We start from the raw sequence: 21922 nt of genomic DNA, 5'->3' as shown, positions 1-21922 counted from the left end.
TGTCTCCTATAGGAAGTCACCTGTAGGAAGCGAGAGAAGGGAAGGAGACAAGAAGACAGGTGCCGACAGAATAGGGACAGGTGTCAACTGATCGCTCAAATATCTATATATCTACAGATATAAATATATATACTCTTTGACAAAAAGTTTATTATTATGCACTGTCAAACTTTACTTTATGACTCCACAAACTGTCTTACACTACATTTAACCGTTAAAATTAAATGTTCAAAATTAAAGATAAATCAAGAATGCACGAAGCACATTTGCATTATCACAACTTTTATTATATTTTGAATGTATCTAGCAGGAGGACCTTAAAGGGGAAAAACCCATCAGGACTGGTTTGCCAGTTTCAGCAGGCCCCATGAAAATGCCTTCAAAATAAAAGGTTTTGGTTTTATTTATTTAAAAATTTATTTGTTTGTCCTTATTAGTTAACACTAACGAAACAGCGTTGTTCTGTCAGAAACATCTGCATCTGTGATACCTTCATCCATCCATCCATTCTCTTCCGTTTATCCAATTCAGGGTCGCAGGGATGCTGGAGCCTATTCCAGCTGCCATAGGGTGAGAGGCAGCGTACATCCTGGCAGTCTATTGCAGGGCTAACACAGAGAGACAGAGAACCGTTCACACTCATGGGAAAAAAAATGCCATACAAAACCATGTACAAAACAATACATTTACACAATAAAATACAGTGGACACTTTACTAATGATTATTACAAAAACATGCAAAGACACATCAGGTATAGATTCAATCTTTTGTAGGCTTGGTTTGTTTTAGGTAGTACTATGATCATACTAAAGTTTCTTTCCCAAAAAGTTGGGATGCTGTGTAAAATGTAAAAACAGCAAAGCATTTGTGTTTAAGACCCAGTGATGATGCAGCAGGATAATGCATTTTGCCCAAATTTTCACTGCAGAAACTCAGAATGGTACTCAGTAGGTTGTATAACCCTCACGTCTTTGTATGCATGCCTGACAAATCCCATGCTTTTAGAGAGAGATCTCTCCTTCCAGATCTGGACCAGGGCATTACTGCAATCTGGTAGCGTTGGATGAACTGAAACATAATGTTCCAGAGATGTTCTATTGGATTTATGTCAGATCAGTCAGTGGTATCAATTCCTTTATCTTCCAGGAACTGCCTGCATACTCTCACTACATGAGGCGGGGTATTGTTGAGCACCAGGAGGAACCCAGGACCCACCACTAAATTGGTTGTGCTGAACAATGATACTGGCAGCAAAATGTTCTCCACAGCTTCTCCAGACCTTTCCACGTCTGTCACATGTGCTCATGGTGAACCTGCTCTCAAATGCTTTAATATCTAAAGGGAACAAGTGTGATATGGAAAACGAGCGAGTGGTGGCTGCAGAGAGGGGCCGGCAGCTGTCAGAACAGCTGGGTAAGTCAGAATGAAAACTGGACACTGTGTGTGGTGTTGTATCACTCTGGGTGTGTATCTCCCGTTTCCAAGAATATTTAAGTTTATTCCGATGGCCAAGTTTTGATTAGACTGTTTGTTTGTGAGGCTGTCGTTATGGGAGCAAACATAATGCTTCATATCTGTTTAATGTCCTCTTCAGCTTTGCTGCACTGCATCATTTCATTTGTGTGTGAAACTGATGTTTGCAGGAGGTTAAAGCTGCAGCAGCTCTTACAGAGAAATGTTATTGTTTGATGTGTGTTTGGGCTTGTGGCCTTCATCACGGCCATCATAAAACATTGCATTGTTTTAAACAGGATGAGACGTTGTAAGAGTACTGGTATAGTACAGTGCTGTGCAAAAGTCTTGAGCCACTCCTCATTTCTTTATGTTCTGCTTTGAATGAACCAGAGTTTCTTGTAATGTTTAAAGTGCTCTAGAGTAACAGTTCTCCAGTTTTTTGAAGGTCTTAGAAAGTTTTCCTTTGGACATTTGCTGCTTTTTCGCTCATTTTCAGTCTCGTCATTGTACCTGACCATTTTCACAGGATGTTTTTTTCTGTTTTAAGCTACACATTAACCATTCAAACAAAAGAATGATTCTAATCTAAGGATAGACCTGTGTTGTCTGTACATAACAGACAACTTGGTAAAGAACCAGTTTTAAATTGTGTCTTTAGACTCTTTGTCAATTGCAGCCTGTTGCAAAAACACATCATTTGTTCCCATTCCTGTAGTTTAATCTATAAACATGTCAACAGCATAGTTTGACGGGCATAAAATCCTCTTGCATCAAGGAGATTCCCAGAGAGCCATAAGCTAAAAACTTGGCACAGTTTCTGCCTGGGGTGCAGTGTTTCCTTAAAAAAGCCTGGGAAAACTGAGCATGTGGAGGAAAAAGGTGGCAGGCCTAAAACAGTACCTACAGCAAATGAACATTATCTGAAAGTCACGTCCTTAAGAAACAGGAAGAGATTCAGTGAAGACCTTACACAGGATCTGGGAGATGTATCTGACCTTTTAGCTGATCCATCTGTTGTTCACTGAAGCCTCATCAGAAATGGTATCAGTTGTCAAACAGCCATTCTTTAAAAAAGGAAGCAGGCAAAATGCTGAGGTAGGTATAATGTTTGCTGTTTTACATCAGGAATGATTCTTGAATTGTTTGAACCATTTCATTTTACCAAATAACACAGTTTGTAGTTCCTCCACCAGGTGAGTATTTTTCAAGCAACAATAAAAACGTGTCATTTGCAACATCAGATAGTTTTTTTTTTCTATATTAAATTAAATATAGGGTTTTAATACACACTGTTGTACTTTATCAGTTACTAATATATTGCTATGAGGTCCAACCAGGTTATGGCATTCATGAGGTTCACATAAATCCTTGCACTTTCTCGTGCTGTGGTATTTTAACGATTTTACATTGGGGGCTACATGCAGTCCACTTTTGTCATAATAGTGCCAACTGTGAAAACTCAGTGTAAATAAGTTCAACCATACATTTAATCCCTGTGTTATCTCAATATAAGGAAAACGAGAGCAATTTTAACAGTATGTCTCAGTTTTACAACATGATAAAGAAATGCAGCTCTGTTTAACAAAATAAATTAGTCAGCATGACTCTTTGGGCTTTAATTGTAGGAAATTAAAGCCCCAAAACAAATTATGGTTGCTTATTGCCCACACTGTCCTGTAAATATAAAGCAGAAAAGTTTTAATTATCAAAAAATGTCCTATTTATTGATTTTTACTATGGACACATTGTAAAAGAACGAACTTTCTGCTGTAGATGGTGACAAAAAGGAAATTCTGTCATTTAATTATTACTTTTGTGTGAAATGAACAGCTGTAAGTGATGTCTTCATCAGTAGGACAAGCTGTAAAATGCCCAGTAGACTGTACTGGAGCCCTTGCCAGGCTGATTCTGGCCCTCGTGCCTCATGTTTGACACCTGTTTTACATCAGTAACAGGTTTTTTGGGTTTTTTTTTTTTTTTTTAAAGTGCATTAGTAAGAATTCTAGGAGCAGGTTGTTTGTAATCATGAGCTTTCTCCACCTTCCCCCAATCCATCAGGTCAGAACAAGTTCAGCAGGTCTGTTTAATCACGCCCAGCATTACCGTAACTCAGCCGAGCATCACAGGAATCCGAGACTACGTCAGCTATGAAAGAATTCAGCGTGACAGCACAGGTGACGAAGTAGTTAATCGTTTCACCGAGTACACTTCACTGTCTCAAGATAAACTGCAGGCCTAAAACTTTTCGGAATTTCAAGTGGCTGTACAGAGACGGATGAACAGTTGTTGAGGAACGGCATAAGGGAAATGGCGAATTTAATGACTGACATCAAGATCTGTCTAAAAGTTTGCAAGTGAGAATAAAAGAGACATTTCAAGTTCATAAATAATCTGACCAAAGATTTCAGATCAACAAGGACAAGACCAAGTCTGTATGAAGCCTTTTTTAATTATACACAGTGTTCCATTCGTTTTCCTTTGCAATCCTACCATACATACACAGGACAGACAAATTAAGTTAATCACATTAGTTATTACTAATTGCATTTGCAATATATTCCCTGAGATTAACAATTTTTTCCAGGTTCACATTTTGAAAGTCATCACATTTCTGTGGGTGAAGTGCAAAGCGACAGGGGAATGACAATTTCCAGACACCAACCTAGTCGGGAGTGTTAGAGCCATAATATTTCTAAGACACCACACCCAGGTGAGGCACAAATGTGACAAACAAATGTCAATATCAAGCCCTCATTTTCTGCAGCTCCAGGTCCACAGCTGGCACTGGATGTCGCAGGTTTGGGAGCCACACAGCTTCCCTTAGATGAAAACATTACAAGCCAGTGGCCCATCTTGGACAGTTGTGCGTGCCCTCATATTGTAAGTCAGTCAAAAGTGGTCAAGCTTTTGTTAAGGCTTATCACTGCTGTCCTTAGTGCCTTTTTGCGCCTCCTCACTGGGACTCCCCTCCAGCAGTTTCAGCATTTCCTGTATGACAGCCTGGAGGCCCCTACCCAGTTCCTTGCCGCTGTAGGGCCTTCCTAGAGGAGGCACATGGACAAAAGCAGCACGGCCCTTCCCCAGGTGCAGAGATGTGTAGTAAGTGTAGTCACACAGGTACCTGCCAGGGGCCAAAGTAGATGGATGTTAGAAATAATTGCACTCTGTAGCAAAAGTCAAGAGGAGGAACTGATGGGAGATACACTCAAAGGCTGTGTGCCAACTCTGCAGTAATGGAGGTATCCCCGACTGCAGTTTTCAACATCGGCTTTAAGCATTTAAATAGATTAATGTCTGCATGTGCCTTTATTTTGAGAGGAGACAAAGCACACACACTTATCAGACCTTGTTATCAGCTATGGATTCTGTCTGTTGGGCCCGACTGCAGCATTTAGAACAGACGTGTAAACAAAAGCTGTGCAAACACACTGTATGTTTGCTAACTGTATGGTACCATTTACTTTGAAAGATATCTTATTGTGTTCCTTTGCTACAAAAGGCAGCCACCCATATACGGGTGTGCAGCTGAGTTATTTATGAAACATTTTCAAAAGCATCACGAACCTTCCGGCATCCTCAGAAGTGGACACAGTGATGCCAATGCCAGCGTCATTGACCCTTTTACAGATTGTATCCATGTCTAGGATTGATTTTATGCAATCCGGGCCGTTCACCACGCAGCACTGGGAGTACGGGCAGAAGCTGCAGTTGTCTGGACGTGTGTAGCCCTTATTATGAGCGCACTGTTCAAGAGTGACTGTGGTGGCTAATCCGGAAACACCGACATGCACCACCAACTGTTCACAGGAAATCAAACAGGAGACACTGGTTCATTAGGGCATTTACTGCATACTTTGCAAAAGTCTTTTGCTTCCAGCAAGGAAACTTCTCATATTTTAAAGTCCCCTTGAGTAATAGTTCTCCAGACTTTCTTTGAACATTGACTGCTTTTTCACTGACCATTTCCTGATGAACTAACTCAGACCACTTGGCAAAGCACCAAATTTTAAATTTTGGCACTTTATTTACTAGAGGCCTGTCACAAGAACTACTGTTTCGATTTCTGTATATGCACCAATGATGACAGCTGACAGGCATAAAAAGCACTTTTGCACCAACAAGGTGATTCCCACAGAGCTATTAGCCAAAAACAAAAAACCCACTAGTTCTCTGCATGGTGTGCAAATTTTGAGGACAGCAGAGAAGGGGAGGCTCAAAGCAGCAGGGCAAAAAAAAATTGATTGAAATGATCCATATACTGTTACTGAAGCCGCATCAGAAATAGCTGTCAAGAAACCATTCTTTGAAATGTTTGGTTCAAATCATTGTCAGTATGGAGAAGGCCAGGAGAGAGGTTCAACAGTGAGAGTCTACAGCCTGTAAAAAGGTGGACGCTCTGCTATGATTCAAGTCTAATCAAAATTTCAATACCATCTGGAAAGCGTATGGCCACAGTCATGGACTGGCCTCCGCAGAGCCCGCAACATTATTGAAACAGTGTGTGATCATCTTGATAAAGACTGGAACAAAAGGCAGCCAACATTCAAAGAAAATGCTTGGAAAACTATTCCTGAAGAAATAACCAACAAGAACACTTGCCTAGGAGAGTTCAGGCTGTGTTGAAGAATAAAGGTAGTCACGTTAAAACTACACAAACAGTGTTTTTGCCTTGCATACTGTGCTTTCACATGTTTCAATTAAATCACTACACTCATTTCCAGTTTTCCTAGCAAAATGTAAAGAAATGAGGAGTGGCTCAAGACTTTTGCATAGTACTACATGCATACAAAACTCCATCTGTAAAATAGTGTGTATTTCTTTGAATACCTGTGGCTTACGCCCTTTCCACAGAGATGGTAGTAGGAGCTTAACAGCCTGGTATTCAACAGGCACCTCACACACATACAGATCTACTGCCTCGCCCAGTCCTAACTGCTCCAGCTCCTGTGAACACACCCAATGTTTATGTACAAGATAATTGCAATTTGCTTTACAGGCAATAAACCAACATGAGCACAAAGTGACAGACCCTTTCATCCACAGCTTCGTGCTGTATGTATAACAAGCCCTTTGGTGAATTTACTGAACCATTTTACCGTATACATTCATTACAAATTTACACTTATTCAATTCAGGGTCCTGGTCAAGCTGGAGCCAGGCTATTATAGCCTCTGATCTGGCCCTTTTTAGATTTAATTGGCCAGTGTATATGGTGTTCTTTTGTATTCATTTGTTGCATTTTATTGAGGCATCCGGTGCTTCAGTGCAGGACTTCCCCAACTTTGGAGATAAATTAAACCGTTATCTTAATCATTAATCTCTGATTACCTGTACTGCAACCCAGCTGGCGTTCACGGCATGCTCAGCAAATGGCCCAAACCCTGCAGAAAAAACAAATAAAAAAACCCCCAACTAATTAACCACATCTGTGGCGAGGCAAACAACAGAGACAGCTAGAGTGCTTATCTTTAATGGAGAGCAGGTACAGGACCGATGTTAAAAAGGGGACTCTTCATTTAAAGTGTAAAGGTTACTTCAAGTTAAAAATTAATTGCAGTACAAGCACGTGACACAGTGAAGAGAAACGGAGTGATTTCTTTGACATTATCAAAGCCAGGAGACAAAATCTTTTATCCCCGACAGCGACATTACTCTCTGCAGCGCGTTAACTTTGAAAGCAGAGCCATCATCCATTCATGATGTATTTACAACAGCTCAAGTGCAATAGTAACTGTGCACCTCAGACATAAAGAACTCTGAGATATAACAGCACTGCAAAAAAAAAAAAAGACTTGCAGACACACTGTGCACATCTCGAGTCCTCTGACCAATCAAGAGCTCTCACCTGTGACTACTATTTTCTTCTTACTGGCCATTGTCCTCGGTTAATGTGACTGGAGCTGTGTTAAATGAGCACTAACAAGGACCCCAGGATTGTCTGCGCTTTGTACTGTCTTCTTCTTATTCACAGCTGAAAGGAAACGGCACACAAGACGTGTATGGATAATACTGCCATCTATTGTTTGGACATGCATCTCACTCTCTCCGCAGCAGCTCATACTAGACATAAAAGGGGGGATTTGTGGATTATTTTTCCTCCCTTTAATCGGGAAATAAATCAGAGACAGGAGGGAGCTGACAACAATCATTTTTTAATGCGTTTTAATGAAAGACAGTGCAATTCGAGCCACGGGAATACTGAAAATGAAAGCCAAGCATCTGTTTTCTATTTATAGATTTAAAGTTAGAGAAGTTTCAGTTGAAGGGAATAACAAACATGAACACCCTGTCTATTTTTTTGGAGAGAGGGAGGGTTTCTTGCCAGCCCCAAAGTGAACATTTAACCCCCAACCAGCGGCTCCGGTGGAGCTGCTCAGACGCACGGTGAGTGGCACAGGGTGTTGCAGAGCCTTTCTCCCCAGAGAGTCAAAGTCAAAGGACACTTCTCCGTGACTTACACAACCTCTGACACAGTCGGTTACCTGAGTGTAGAGGACAAGCTTTCTTCTCAGTTTGTTGTTAGAAAGTCACGGCTAATCTAATTTTGCCTTGCAGGAACAGCCCTTCTTTTTTCATTCTCGCTACACTGTGCGGTCCACACCCCTGGGTTGTGAAATGACTCACACATTCTGGACACTGCATCCTGTGTGGCTGGCACAATGAAGAAAATGCGCTCTCCATAGGTGTTGGAAACATTATAAAGTGAATGCTTCACAAGATGTATCTCATTCATGTTACTGGCGCTGTGGCTACAGTACTGATCTCCATATCAAACACCCACACGCACAGGACAAATCCACGGACCCCCTACACAACCTGCACTGCAGTCGCTACCCCGCCCCTCCCTCTCTTTTTCTCCCGCCTCAACTCATTCACCTTTCTTTCAGTCTTGCCTGCGTCACTCACCGTGTCTCTGTTGCCACGGAAACTAACGATGCCCTCTCTGCTCTGGTGCTGATGCAGACGGGCTGTTGACGTCACCGCTGAGGGGTGGGCGGAATAACAATGTTTTGCTCGACAGCAGGGTCTCAACTCGCTGATATACTGTACTGCAAGGATGCTGTATTTGTCTCTCATACGTCTCCCTATTTATCCCCCTCTGTTCTATGAGGCTGGGGGGGCTGAAGTACATTCGCCAGCCATATGAGTCATTTCATGTGGGTTAAAAAAAAATAGTATTATAATTGCAAAGTAGCTGCACGCATTTTTGTTGAACAAATACAGGCGGCTTTGGAGACCTCAGCAAAACACCCTACATAGAGTTTGTTTTCCAGCAGCCACTGATGGACATGTAAGGGCATTAACCTTTCCACAAGTTACTTTCAATCACAGTGCACACTGGTTTCCTCCATTTACTTTCAACGTTTCCTTCCCCTTTCTCGTTTATGCTCAGTTTAACCAAGAACACCATGAGACATAATACCTCATCTTAAGTCTGGTTTGCATGAAAGTTAACCGTGATCTCCGAGCCTCTAATCAGGTCTAATCACAGTCTGATTAATAAATAACGTTGTAATCTGAATTTAAGCTTTAACCAACACAACGAGATAGCAAGCCTGCTCTGCTTCCACTTTTCTATTAATTTTTATCTATTAAAAACCTTCTTTTGACTGAGCTGGAGGAACATTTTCAGCAGAGCCTGCTGCGCTCTTCTCCCTTTCCTTGGCCTTCGCCCCTCACACCTTCCCCGCCCAGTCTCTGCTCACTTCTGGCGACCCTGAGCTTTTTTATGCTATGACATCAAACCACAATGCATTGCACTGTTTGGAGTTTACCTAATGTCTCCATGGCGATAAAGGCCGGCTCTGCCCCTTATTCAAATTGAACCGGAAACCAACGTCATTTTGGGCCAATCTCCGCGCTCTGGAGTGACATAATGGAATTTTTAGGGCTAGAAAGCGAGCGAGGTCTGGCGCTGCGCATAGCAGTCGTGCCATCGGGAAAAGACCATATCATATAGAGGCACATCAGAGCCCCAACAGGCACAACAGCTTAGCTGAAGTGGTCGACTGAGTGATAAGACGAGAAAGGAGATAAGGAGACCGGATTACACCAAGTAAGAGTCAGCTGATTTCCTCATGTTTGGATGTGACTGTTGAACAAACGTTAATGCCTAACGCTCAACACTCCCTCTTATGAGGGTGTAGAATGGAAACAAGCCTCTACACAGGCACCGTGGTGAATACTTCGACGGTCTCCGGTATCTATTCCCAGAACACGATGATGAAGAAGGAGATTAATCTGAACCTAGACAATCAGAACTCCGAACTCAAATCTAACCCGCTCCGGGACGCAGACGGACTTCTCAACTCCTCAGACTTAGGACTCCTGAAACTAACCTCTCCGGACCTAGAGCGACTTATTATCCAGTCCAACGGTCTAGTCACCACCGCCACCACCACCAACCCGACTTCCCAGTTCCTTTACCCGAAGTCAGCCAGTGACGAGCAGGAATTCGCGGAAGGTTTCGTCAAGGCGCTGGAGGATCTTCACAAGCAGAACCAGCTGAGCGAGACGGGGTGCGTCTCTGTGGACAGACTGGAGCTCCTCGGATCATCCAGCGCAGCCGGCTCTGCCAGCCTTCAGGCATCAGACCTCCCTGTGTACACTACGCTGAACGGCTACGCGGCCAGTCCGCTCGGAGCCACCACCATCAACTATTCCACGGACACCATTCCCTTCCCGCCGCCGCCGTCTCATTTGGCTACCGCGCAGCAACAGGCGGTCGCTGCGGCCGCTCTGTCACGACTCCAGTCTGTCGGCACTTTGAAGGACGAACCTCAGACCGTGCCGGACATGCAGAGCTTCGGGGAGAGTCCTCCTCTGTCCCCCATCGACATGGACAACCAAGAGCGCATCAAGGCGGAGAGAAAGAAGCTGCGCAACAGGATAGCCGCCTCCAAATGTCGCAAGAGAAAGCTGGAGAGGATCTCTCGGCTTGAGGACAAGGTCAAGACCCTGAAAACGCAGAACACCGAGCTGGCCTCCACAGCCAGCGTGCTCAGGGAGCAAGTGGCCCAGCTGAAGCAGAAGGTGATGAACCATGTTAGCAGCGGGTGCCAGCTTTTACCAAACCAGGTCCAGGCTTATTAATTCCAATAATGGTGCTCTTTAATTGATGTTTATTACAGCTACAAATGTGGCCCGAGGATACAGGCCTGCATTATAAAGAACATTTGTGCCCCGTGTAACAGAAAATCCCTTTCATGAGACGCTTAATGCGAAGCCAGTGTGGATGCATCCTCCCGGCTATGGTTGGGAAACATAAACAGAGACGTTTACACGGAAGTGAACAGGCCTCGATAAGAGCTGCAGGTCAACTGGAAAACGAAAGCTGGTGGGGACTACAGCTTGCAGTGTTTTGCAGCAAACAGACTGACTTTGATGTCCTTATTCTGGGAAAGCCATGTAGCAAAGTGCAATCCACTGAACTGGTGTGGCACTTATTTGTGTGTAAGCTGGACAATCTCAACGTGGGCGCAACCAAAACACCGGGGTGTCACCAAGTGCTGTCATCCACTGTGTAATATAATGCCTTACTTGTTTACAAGCACTTAGAAATGACAAATATCTATATTTTATTTACTGAAACATTTCTTATTTTACATATGGTCTTATTTCATTGTTTTGTTTTTTTGGAAAAATGAACACTGCATGTCTTGTCGCTTCTGTGTACAGTAACCTTTGTACTTTCCTTTATGATGGCTACTCTTGTACTTCTACTTGCCAAACTTCCATGAATGTATGTGTATGTGCTGAGAAACTCCATGTATCATGTGTAATGAACGAGTCTACCAGACATTATTAAATTCACTACATTACTACAGCTCAAACGTTTTGTTTCTTAATAAGAAGACAGCCTGCTGATTACAGTTTAAACTTACACGACATCTTTTCTACATATCTCTTTTTGCACAGTTGACACTGTGGGTGTTGTATTAAGTGCTGTAGAGAAGCTGAATCAAGCCATAGATGGTCAAACAACTCAAAGGGCAGAAATGAAGACATCACTGTAGCATTGTGCCCTCTGCTGGGCACAGTACAACTTTAAACCATTTCTGAGCTATCACATGTGCACTTCTTGTAAATCACCCGCACTTTGGGAGAGGCTGTTGAATCCACACAGAACTCCAGCTTTGAGAAGTTGTTTATTGATTCCTTATTTTTAGTAAACCTGGCATTACACAGTTACAGCACAATTCACATTCCTAATGCCTGACAGGCAGAAATTTGTATTTACACAGGTTAAATGTAACAGGGTGAAGAAAGAGGAGGAGCAGGACGGCTGAACGGGAGGATGTGTGTTCCTAAGTTATTAGCATGTTTACAGCTGCAGTAAGATACAATAAGCAAAGTAACAAAAAAAAAGGACAAATGTGGTAAGAATCACTTTTTAATCAAGTGTTCAGCATATTCACTTTATTCCCAAAACACTTTTGATGTTTGGAGCTGCTGCACAGAGTAGAAAAACTACCAGACAGGTTTGATAGCACAAGTCCAACAAGCAATGTTTTTGGCTTTAAACATCTCATCAAGACCTTCTTCATAGAAACTGTACATTCAAACGCCCGAGTACAGTGCTCAAAAACTTTCAGCGAGACTTCACTGCGCTGATGATGGTCAACAAAACAAAACAAAACTGTTCTATGCTCAGCCTAGCCTTAAAAGTTACATAACTGATATCAAAAGACAAACAAACTTCCCACCAAAGTCATGTGGACATGAGCAGAGGTTTTACACTGGAATGTTTAACTTTCCTCTCGAGGAATCATCTTAAGCTTTGTACACTGTGCACTGTAAACACACTGTCATCTAAAAGCTGGGACAGTTTAGCGATTGAATACTACTGAACATCTCTTAAAAAGTTGAGTGCAGAATGCAATGCATAATCTAGGAAGAACACTAAAAATAAATTAAGTTATAAATAATACAAAATAAATAATTCATGTGATGAAGCTATGTCTTCGCATGCCTCAGCGTATGTCTGAATGCATGACTTACAGGTTTGTACTGCATACACAAGCAAACAAATCCCTTAACTTGAGCCTCACGGAAAGAGAGGAAGAAATAAGAGTCACAATTTAACATTTAACATGCTCAAAAACATCATATTCTGTCAAAAATAAATACGTAAAGACATAAATATCATCTACAAAGACATAAGAGGCTACCTGGGGGTTGGTGGAGATGGCGGGACTGTGCTGCACCAGTGCTCACACTGAATCACATGCCTTTCTAGTGAGTGCACGTTGCACATTGTACGCATTGAATGAAAGTAATACAATGTGAAGGGGGCTGTGGGCTTAACATCTGAAACCTTTAGCCCCACCGGGTACCTCCAAGTACCTTAACTGCATGACAGATGGGTTTTCAAATCAGACAACCGCTCATACAGATAACCATCCAGTCAACCAGAATCCATTAAAAACATCAATGACATGCACCTCTTACTACGGCACAGGAATGAATCCAATATCCAAAATCATTCTCACTTTAATATATTATATATGCATTTCACCTTTAAAACATTTATACACTCTTCAGTTAGCGAAATAGATCCTGTATCCTTTTATTTTGTCCCATGTGTTAAAAAGCAGTAACAAAAAAGTTTGTTTTTTTTTAAACACCGCATTAATGTACTCTCTGAGTCTGCTAATAAACATTTGTTTAAAATTTCTGAGACAGGCCTCAAAGTAATTATATATCTACACTCATAGAATAAAGAAATGCACTTCTATTACAATCACTTATTTTCAAAGTTAACATATTTCATAACAAAACTAAAACTGACACACTGTATGTCTATGAAAAGTTTGCACCCAGGTGTTTCCAGTGTTGTAATGGTGAAGTGGTAAAGACTTGGTAGGAGAACAATAGGCTCCTGATTCTCTGTCATGGTGCTGAGTATAAGCCAGCCGCGAGTTATTACAGAGCAGTAAGAAGGTCAGAGTGCAGTGCCATTTCTTTAAGGACAGGAGAGTAAATATGGCAGACACATGTGCACACTAGCTTAAGTCATGGGCTTGTTTTTTGAAGTTGTACAACCACGGTTCCTATGGTGGGATGTGCATCTTCTACATTAGTCAGCTATACCTGACCATATGATCAAATTCAGAAATGCCTATACCTGCATCTTTTAAGGTGGAATGCACAGGTTCTCTTAAGTGATGTATGAATTTCAACCAGATTAGGCATCTTGTTAATCTTTTGGATGCAAAATGTTATCAAAGTAAATTAGTCATACCTTTTCTGTTGACTTTTGTTTTGTTATGAATTACATTGCCCCTTGGGGATAAATGAAGTCTTTCTGATTCTGATCTGATTTAGTATAAAACCTCCCTAAACAACAGGAGCAGTGCATTTTTAGACTCCATGAGCACAGATGTCTTGATTGGTTGAGTGATATGCACAACTTGCTATTTTTCCACTAATCTCTAAAGTAAAGAGAGAAACGAGCTCTCAAACAACCCTGTAAGGACACCAAACTAAAACACAACTATGACAAGATGATTTCACATGCTCAAAACCACAGCTGACCAATTCAAAAACATAAAAAAAAACATCAACCAACACAGCAACAAACATATTTTCAGTGGAAATAAATGTAGAAGAATTGCCAAATGATTGGTATCTATTTAGGTCTGAGGCATTGGTGCTGAATGGGAGTGGAGGCTGCAGGAGAATACTGCTCCTTCACAACCTTTTAGAGTTCAACCCAATCACAGACATTAAAAATAAGGAATGATGTAGTCTTAGCCTAACTGGCCTTTTGCAGTTCTGTTATAGTGCGTGTGCAGCTATTGAAGACTTTTTACGATGGTAACCATGTTAAATGTTCTTTACCTCTCTGACCAAATATGCATAATCTCATAATTTCTTTACTACTGACAACAAAATAACCACATCTTCGGGGAGAACTGGCTGATGTGGACAGTAGCTGTGGTGTAGTGAGAGGGGTGAAGAACTGAAGAGCCAACTTGCATGTGTCTCTATGTATGGCAGTTTCTCTGTGTGGTATGAAAACAAACAAAAAGAAAGCAAAACTCAAAAAAAAAAAAAAAAAAACTAACAAGGTGTGTGGATCTCATGACAGCAGACGTGTGTGTAGCTGTGTTCAACAAGCACAATCCTGATGGGACCTCTGAGGCTGCTCGCTGAGCTGTGGGCCCTGTTTAGCTCCGGTGATGGTGGGGTCGTTGTTATCCAGACTCTCTGCCATCCTCTCACAGATGATGTCCACGAGCCGCTCGAACGTCTGCTTCACGTTAATGTTGTCTTTAGCGCTTGCCTCAAAGAACTCAAAACCTGGCAGAAGGGGTGACAGAGACAGACGCGCTGTGGTTACACTTATTGTTTCAATGTGCAGCTTATCCTCTTAACCCAGTGATCTCATCGTGGCAGGACATATCAAGACTAGTCAGGCAGGCAGCTCAAGTCTGATGACATTTTCCTTTATATCAGAAGACTGAAGAGATTTTAAAACCATTTCTCTAAAACCTGTCTCCCTTTGACTGGTGGATTGAGATTGACCCTCATAGTCTAAGAGTCTAAAAAACATCCTTCTCACAGCTGCAGCTACTTAGCTTCTTTGTGTATTTCCATGTTTGTAATTTCTTAAGCTCTGATGATCTGATCTGTTAAACTATCAGCAGATACCTTTGCTTAATTGCCTTTAATTTAGAGTTACAGTAGTGTGCACAAGTCTTGAGCCACCCCTCACTTCTTTATGTTTTGCAAGGATAGTGGGAAACATGCAAAAATACACAGAAAAAAGTATATAAAAAGGCAAAAACAGTGTTCTCCAGGCTTCTTGAAGGACATTCAGAGCTTATCTTTGGATGTTGGCTGCTTTTGTTCTGTTATCTGTCAAGATGATCCCACAATGCTTCAGTATTTTCAAGGTCTGGGCTCTGGGGAGGTCAATCAATGACCAACGGTGTACATGTTCTTGTCTATTTTGGCACACCTTGGCATTTTCTAACATTTTTTCCTTCCTTAAGAATGGCTTCTTGACAGCTACCCTTCCACTGAGACCATTTCTGATGAGGCTTTTAATAAAAGGTAGCTCGATCAACTGGAAGGTCAGATGCATCTCTTAAGTCCTGTGTCATACCTGTGTTGATTTTCCTATTTTTAACAACATAATCAAGGATATGATTTACCTGCTGCAGACATTTTAGGCCTGCCACATCTTCTTTGGTCTCCACTTGTCCACTTTTCTCAAAACATTTTTTGACACACTGTACATCACCTTGCTGGAAATCACCTTGTTGGTGGAAAAAACTATTTTATGTCTGTCAAACTGTTAACATTTGCAGTTTTCATAGATTCAGCTGAAGAAATGGTGAAAAATGATGTGTTTCTGCAACAGCCTACTAGTAACAAAGTGCCTGTCCAAAGAAAAACTCACAAAGCCTTGAGAACTGTTGTTCAAGAGCACTCTAAACATTATAAGAAAGTCTGGCTCTTTGTATAAACAAGTGAGGAGTGGCTCAAGACTTTTGCACAGCACTGTATTATACTACTACTCTTACAACCTCTCATCCTGCTTAAAACATTGTCTGTAATGTTTTATGATGGCCGTGATGAAGGCCACAAGCCCAAACACACATCAAACAATAACATTTCTTTGCCAGAGCTGCTGCAGCTTTAACCTCCTGCAAACATCAGTTTCACACACAAATGAAATGATGCAGTGCAGCAAAGCTGAAGAGGACATTAAACAGATATGAAGCATTATGTTTGCTCCCATAACGACAGCCTCACAAACAAACAGTCTAATCAAAACTTGGCCATCGGAATACACTTAAATATTCTTGGGAACGGGAGATACACACCCAGAGTGATACAACACCACACACAGTCCAGTTTTCATTCTGACTTACCCAGCTGTTCTGACAGCTGCCGGCCCCTCTCTGCAGCCACCACTCGCTCGTCTTCCATATCACACTTGTTCCCCACCAACAGCACCTGAGCGTTGTCCCACGAGTATGTCTTGATCTGGGTCGACCTGTTTGCAAATATAGGATGGTTTAATGTTCTGACTCACTGAATCTCACAAGCATTTTTTGGACATTAAAGCAATTTAATCAGAAAATATTTTGACACATCCCTTCAACACAGAACTGTGTGGATCCGCTACCATGGCTGTAACTGGCCATTTGTAACAAGGTTTCGAACATGTTAAGAAAAACTATCTAACATACGATCTGCTGCGTTTCTTTCTCGTTCAGCGGTGACATACACTTCTTCCATCTGCGTTGCAAACACGGAGTTAGAAAAACCAACGGTTATTTTTAACATCACAGTTGATCCCTGCATTTGTTTGCTGATTTAAATAATGACCTACTGTAGTCTAATAGATCATTAGACTATCTCCATGTAGTGGAACCACAGCTGTACGTCTCAGAAATTTAGATGGAGGATACGCTGAACTCAAAAGGAAAGCTGGGCCAAATTAAGAGAAAATAAGATTGCAGCTTAATGAGTCACCACTCTCACAGACAATCAGCCGTCCCTCACCAGTCTTGCACAGCGTTGAAGGATTCCTCGTTGGTAATGTCATACATGAGGATGAAGCCCATGGCACCCCTGTAGTAGGCTGTGGTGATTGTCCTGTAGCGCTCCTGCCCAGCAGTGTCCTACATTCAGAGACATTTTTGAGAATATGCATGATTATTGTCAGCAGAGGACAAAGAACACTGACGAGGCACCTGCAATGGATTTGTGGCTGTGCAAGAGCCTCCAAACTCCCATGAGCATTACACATTCTTGTGGTGTTTCATGTAATGAGTACTTGGTTCCAGTGTCAGGCTTTATGGCTCGTATTAAGTACGCTTCAAGGGTTTACACAACAAATAAAATGAATCTAGGCACAGAAGAGGCCAGTTCTGGTACTGATTAGCGACACACGATAAGACAGACTCCACTGTCACTAATACGATGGGCAGGAAAAATCAGTATTTTAATAGGATGCAGTCAGCAGGTAAAAAGGAAATTCATGATAACGCTGAATATGATGAAATCTAATTTGTTTGCCAGTTTGAAAAGCTGGAGGAATTCATGTTTAGTGTTAGCTGGCAACATTCCCAAAATCGATTTATCATTTTACACATTTCAAACAAAGTATCAAGCTGCATGTGAGGATCTGTTTTTTATCCCCGTTTTTACATCACTGTGAGGTTTGTTTCAGTTTCAGTTAAAGGTGTGTTATAGTTTAGGCATCCACGATCATGCTAGGATCTGACTGGATCAGGCAGTGAGTGTGAGCTCCCGCTCAGGTGTCAACGTTCTCCTAATTATACTGAAACTACATAATAATGAACCAACTATGTGTGAGCCCTTCAGGCGGACTTCAAACAAGTATAACAAGTACGATTACGGTAAGTGCCGTCTCCATCTGTCCATGAGTATAATTAGTCAGATAAATAGACTACCTTGACTTTGTGAAACTGGATTTGCAATCTGCTGTTATTTTATATAGAATAACAATCATGTAAAAATATAATGACAAGTGTGTGCAGCAGTCATATGGACTTAAACCATTAAAAAAAAAATCATAAACGTGTACGCACTGCAGGCTGCATTTGGTTAAATTTAATTAGCTCTCCAGCTGTCCAACTCCACTGCTCTGTGTGCTCTGCAGCATAAGAAAATCTTGATGTCAGTTTGAACATTTAAAAATTATGTAATGTACTGGAACTTATGCCTTAGTGCCTACTGCAAGTCTCACTCACCCTATCACGCATACATTCATAACTCAATTCCATTATAAAATTTGCTTGTATTTTCCATCAAACACTGACAGGAGTTAATTAAGTGTGTTCCATAAAGACATACAAGTACTATTTTTGTGCTATTAGTTACATTCTCACCCATATCTGCAGCTTTATCCTCTTGTCATTCCTGTAGATGGTCTTGACCTTAAAGTCGATGCCCACAGTGCTGACAAAGGCCGGCGTGAATGAGTCATCTGCATAGCGGAAAAGGAAGGAAGTCTTTCCTACGCTGCTGTTGCCAATGATGAGGATTTTAAACATGTAATCAAAGTTTTGGTCCGTAGACTCCTTCTGCCCGTATGTGGCATTTGCAGACGCCATCTACGCAAGGATAAGGATAAGTAAGTTATAAAGAACAAAAGCTTGAGGAAACAGCATGCAATGTTACTTTGCACGAAACAGCAGAAACACATTACAGTATGCACAGTACAACAACTTAAAATACTACAAACTACATTTGTGCAACCTGAAAAAACGCCAACAAATTTGTTGCAGATGTGTTGTATTTGTTATATTTACTTCCAGCAAATTTGCAGGGCATGTATTCATGACAATAACTCCTTAATTAAATAAACAATTCCTCTGCTGGTGGCTGAGAAACTTTATGGTTGGTGCAGTACCCATCAGAACATTTTTCCACCCACTATTCCCTGAGCCAGCAGATCAGAGCTTTACTAACCCACAAAAAGCCAGTTTAATTGCTTTATATACTCCTAGGACTATCTACAAGAGTAGAAAATTATTTATTAGCACATTTATTTTGTATTATATTTACTGTAAATCTATATCAGAAAACTAATTAGTAACTATATATTTTTTTTGTAGTGAAATAAATACTGTGTCCACTCTTTAGACCAGGAGTGTCAAACATAAGGCCTGGCCCATTGGATGGCTTTCAAAAATGTGAAGCCGGATATAAATTAAAGACTTTTAACTGTATTTTCACAAGTTTTACAGCTTTTTCTACAAATAAAGAGCTCCCCCAGGGCCGTTCATACTACACCAAAGTAATGAAGTTATAGATTTCTGTAGTTTTACAAGTTAACTTCTTATAATTTAAGCTCAAAGAGTCACACTGGCAGATTTCTTTCATTTACTATAGCAGCATTTCTTTGTCATGCAGAAAAACTGAAACATACATCTGAAATGGTGCTGCTTTTTCTTATATTAACATATCTGATTATATTAACATATCTCTTTCGGTACACTGAAAGACACGTTTCACTGCCCACATAAAAGCGAGCTGTATGTGGCCTCCGATGTAAAATGAGTCTGACATCCATGCTTTAAGGACTCTCTCCTGCAAGCTGTAGGCAGTGCTGCTAGAAAGAGAAAGAGGATAGTTTCTACCAGCCTTCAGCAAAAATTAGTAGAAATCTGTCAAACTGAAATATGCTGGCACATTAAAGAGCTTTTACTTTACTTTTTTCATTCAGATCACTGCGTAAAACCCTTAAACTATGTGATCAGATGGTCTGGTGAAAGACTTCTGATGGTATTTAAATGTGAAAATACTGACTGTAAGAAAAACTACAAATTAGCGAGGATTCAGGTGAACTCAGCCGATTGAAACCCTGTCACTGGGCCAAACAGGTCAGCAGCAGGCCAATCAACATGGCCAGCAAGCACTTCCATCAAGCTACTGTTCTGATGGATCCTGTGGTGCAGAGGCCTCACCACTATCTTAATATTCTAGTTAAGATAAAGTATAACTGATTAATTAACATGTTGAATTAAATAATTTTCATGCATTTTCCAGTTAGTCTTCAGGTGGTGAAATATTTCACAGTTTACTGGCTAAACTTTAACCAGATCAAACAGACAGGAAAAGCATCAGAAGAAAACTACATACGCAGAGAAAAGCCAAATCAATCTATATTACCCACAAACATCCTTTGAAGCCTCTTTTTTTCTAAACCAACATTTGTCTGAGTAAGGAAGTCAACAACTCTGAGGCACAGAGCTCTGAAATGCATGTACCACACAGAGATCAACTCTATTGGAGAAGGTACCTGAACTCTGAAAATAATATGATGAAACAATTACAGCATCATAAAGTTTCAGTAATGAACTCAATAAGATGTGCCTCATTTCATCGCATGCTGACATCTCTTTTAGGGCAGATCTTGTGTATCAAGTGAGCCTTACAGCAGACAAATATGTTCTGAAAAGGAAATAGTCTAAAAATATATCTGTAAACTTGTGTAAGGTTCCAGCGCTACAAGGATGGTCTGATAGAGGGTATTACTGCAATCTTACATGAGATCATAACTAAAAACAGCCTCATGCATACCCCTGATGGGGCTAGATAATGGCATTACGGTCTGTTGCGTGAGATATTAAGCTACTGCCTTGGATGTATCAGGACATGAATGAAAACTGATGCCGTTTCGCCCAGATGCTGCGTCACATCCAGCCAAAAACAGATCACAGACACGAGTGTTTCTACGTCATATCAACACAGGTTGGATAAGAAATGCACACCTCCACTCCACACAGATAAGAGGGCGGAAGTACTAGGGCTTAGCAGGCTAAGCGTCAGCTAAACTGACTACCCTTTCCCATCCAGGGAGGGCTGGGACCTGCGTGAAGCCCTAGGCTGAACAGCCAATTATGGATGCCCGTATGGTGGGCCAGAATGTGCTTCGTAGGGCATTGTATTTTGGAAACGGCACAAACAATAGTGCCCTCTCATATCACGTCGCTAATTTAAATGGCCTGAACCACACCGCCAATTAACACCGGATCTTAGCTCTGCTGAGAATAAGCCTGAAATTGACAGGTTGGTTCACTTTAGCTAGAGAAATACATGGTAACACTATAACGCGTTTTCATGCACCTTAGCCACCACGAAAGGTAACAAAGGGGATTAAACGAAATTAACGCATTGCGGATAAAACGGAGGTGTTTAGCCTCTATAAATAATCTGAATTCGGCTAGCATCCCTACCTTTAATGCTAACACAACAGCCACTGTTACTAGTATTTATATGTGGCAGCAGGGGCTAGCTAAGCATCCCAGCTATGTCAAATGAAGGTTACTCCTCTTAATTTACGGCTAAACACGCTATCAAAATCTCAGACTATATAACCGATTTATAACCCACATGCTTTCTGCTGCTACTGTCACACTTGACAAGGTCTAAAAATAACAAAAATCGCAGGGATTTACCATGAAATGTGTTTTCTCCTCGGCTTCACTGCAGCGGCTAGCCCTGCTTTGCACCTGCAGTAGCTCTTACGCTTCTTGATTGGCTGCCTCCGGCATAAGCAGTTGCTAAGTGTAAGAATGATTGGCATGAGACTTGACCAATCAGAGAAGAGAAAAGACTTCAACATTGCCAGAGTGACCATACAGCGCTGGATGCGTTTTCTTTCTTAAACTGGCCAAAAGAGAGGACAGGCTCTAATAAAACAAACTCCGAGAATTTGAGAGTTACCCGAGAGTTAACATACATGCATAAATCATGCTGTAGCTTAATAAAGTTAAGTAAAACTCTAAGTACCACTGGGTATTCTGTCTCGAACTGATTAAAGTTTGGTGCAGTACTTAGGTAGGATAAAATACACAAGTAAATATTCTTCTTATCACTCCTTGATGTATAGAATTGTGTTTCTTAAAATGTTTTTATTACTACATTTTTATTACATTGTATAATACATATTTTGCACGAATCTCCAAAACTCAG

The 21922-nt window shown here is 41.3% G+C and overlaps 3 protein-coding genes across 3 annotated transcripts; 1 reads left to right on the top strand and 2 right to left on the bottom strand.

Annotated features, from left to right (window-relative positions):
* Nucleotides 1-3884: 3884 nt before the first annotated feature.
* LOC100693123 (pyroglutamyl-peptidase 1) lies at nt 3885-7439 on the bottom strand. Its single transcript, XM_003438001.5, has 5 exons — nt 7302-7439; nt 6785-6837; nt 6284-6400; nt 5021-5253; nt 3885-4577 (listed from the first exon to the last, which is right to left on the bottom strand). The coding sequence occupies exons 1-5, from the start codon at nt 7330-7332 to the stop codon at nt 4367-4369; spliced, it is 645 nt and encodes a 214-aa protein (XP_003438049.1). The 5' UTR covers nt 7333-7439; the 3' UTR covers nt 3885-4366.
* Nucleotides 7440-9315: 1876 nt separating this feature from the next.
* Nucleotides 9316-11285, top strand: LOC100693920 (transcription factor jun-D). Its single transcript, XM_003437759.5, has one exon. It carries the CDS (start codon nt 9605-9607, stop codon nt 10547-10549), a length of 945 nt encoding a protein of 314 aa, XP_003437807.1. The 5' UTR covers nt 9316-9604; the 3' UTR covers nt 10550-11285.
* A 300-nt stretch (nt 11286-11585) lies between these two features.
* rab3aa (RAB3A, member RAS oncogene family, a) lies at nt 11586-21518 on the bottom strand. The gene is made up of 5 exons (XM_003437760.4): nt 21406-21518; nt 18331-18555; nt 16979-17097; nt 16342-16466; nt 11586-14761 (listed from the first exon to the last, which is right to left on the bottom strand). Exons 1-5 carry the CDS (start codon nt 21406-21408, stop codon nt 14571-14573), a joined length of 663 nt encoding a protein of 220 aa, XP_003437808.2. The 5' UTR covers nt 21409-21518; the 3' UTR covers nt 11586-14570.
* Nucleotides 21519-21922: the final 404 nt, after the last annotated feature.

The sequence above is a fragment of the Oreochromis niloticus genome, linkage group LG18, assembly GCF_001858045.2.
Source record: "Oreochromis niloticus isolate F11D_XX linkage group LG18, O_niloticus_UMD_NMBU, whole genome shotgun sequence".
In the NCBI taxonomy this organism is placed as follows: domain Eukaryota; kingdom Metazoa; phylum Chordata; class Actinopteri; order Cichliformes; family Cichlidae; genus Oreochromis; species Oreochromis niloticus.
This window is presented reverse-complemented; position numbering and strand designations above follow the sequence as displayed.

Coding starts and splice junctions, on each gene's coding strand:
- LOC100693920 (XM_003437759.5), top strand. CDS start 9,605: ATGGAAACAAGCCTCTACACAGGCACCGTGGTGAATACTTCGACGGTC.
- LOC100693123 (XM_003438001.5), bottom strand. CDS start 7,332: ATGGCCAGTAAGAAGAAAATAGTAGTCACAG. Junction 6,401..6,784: donor CCAGCTGGGTTGCAGTACAG/GTAATCAGAGAT, acceptor GTGTGTTCACAG/GAGCTGGAGCAGTTAGGACT. Junction 5,254..6,283: donor GGAAAGGGCGTAAGCCACAG/GTATTCAAAGAA, acceptor TCCTGTGAACAG/TTGGTGGTGCATGTCGGTGT.
- rab3aa (XM_003437760.4), bottom strand. Junction 17,098..18,330: donor GGATAAAGCTGCAGATATGG/GTGAGAATGTAA, acceptor CTCTGAATGTAG/GACACTGCTGGGCAGGAGCG. Junction 16,467..16,978: donor TTCAACGCTGTGCAAGACTG/GTGAGGGACGGC, acceptor ATTTGCAAACAG/GTCGACCCAGATCAAGACAT.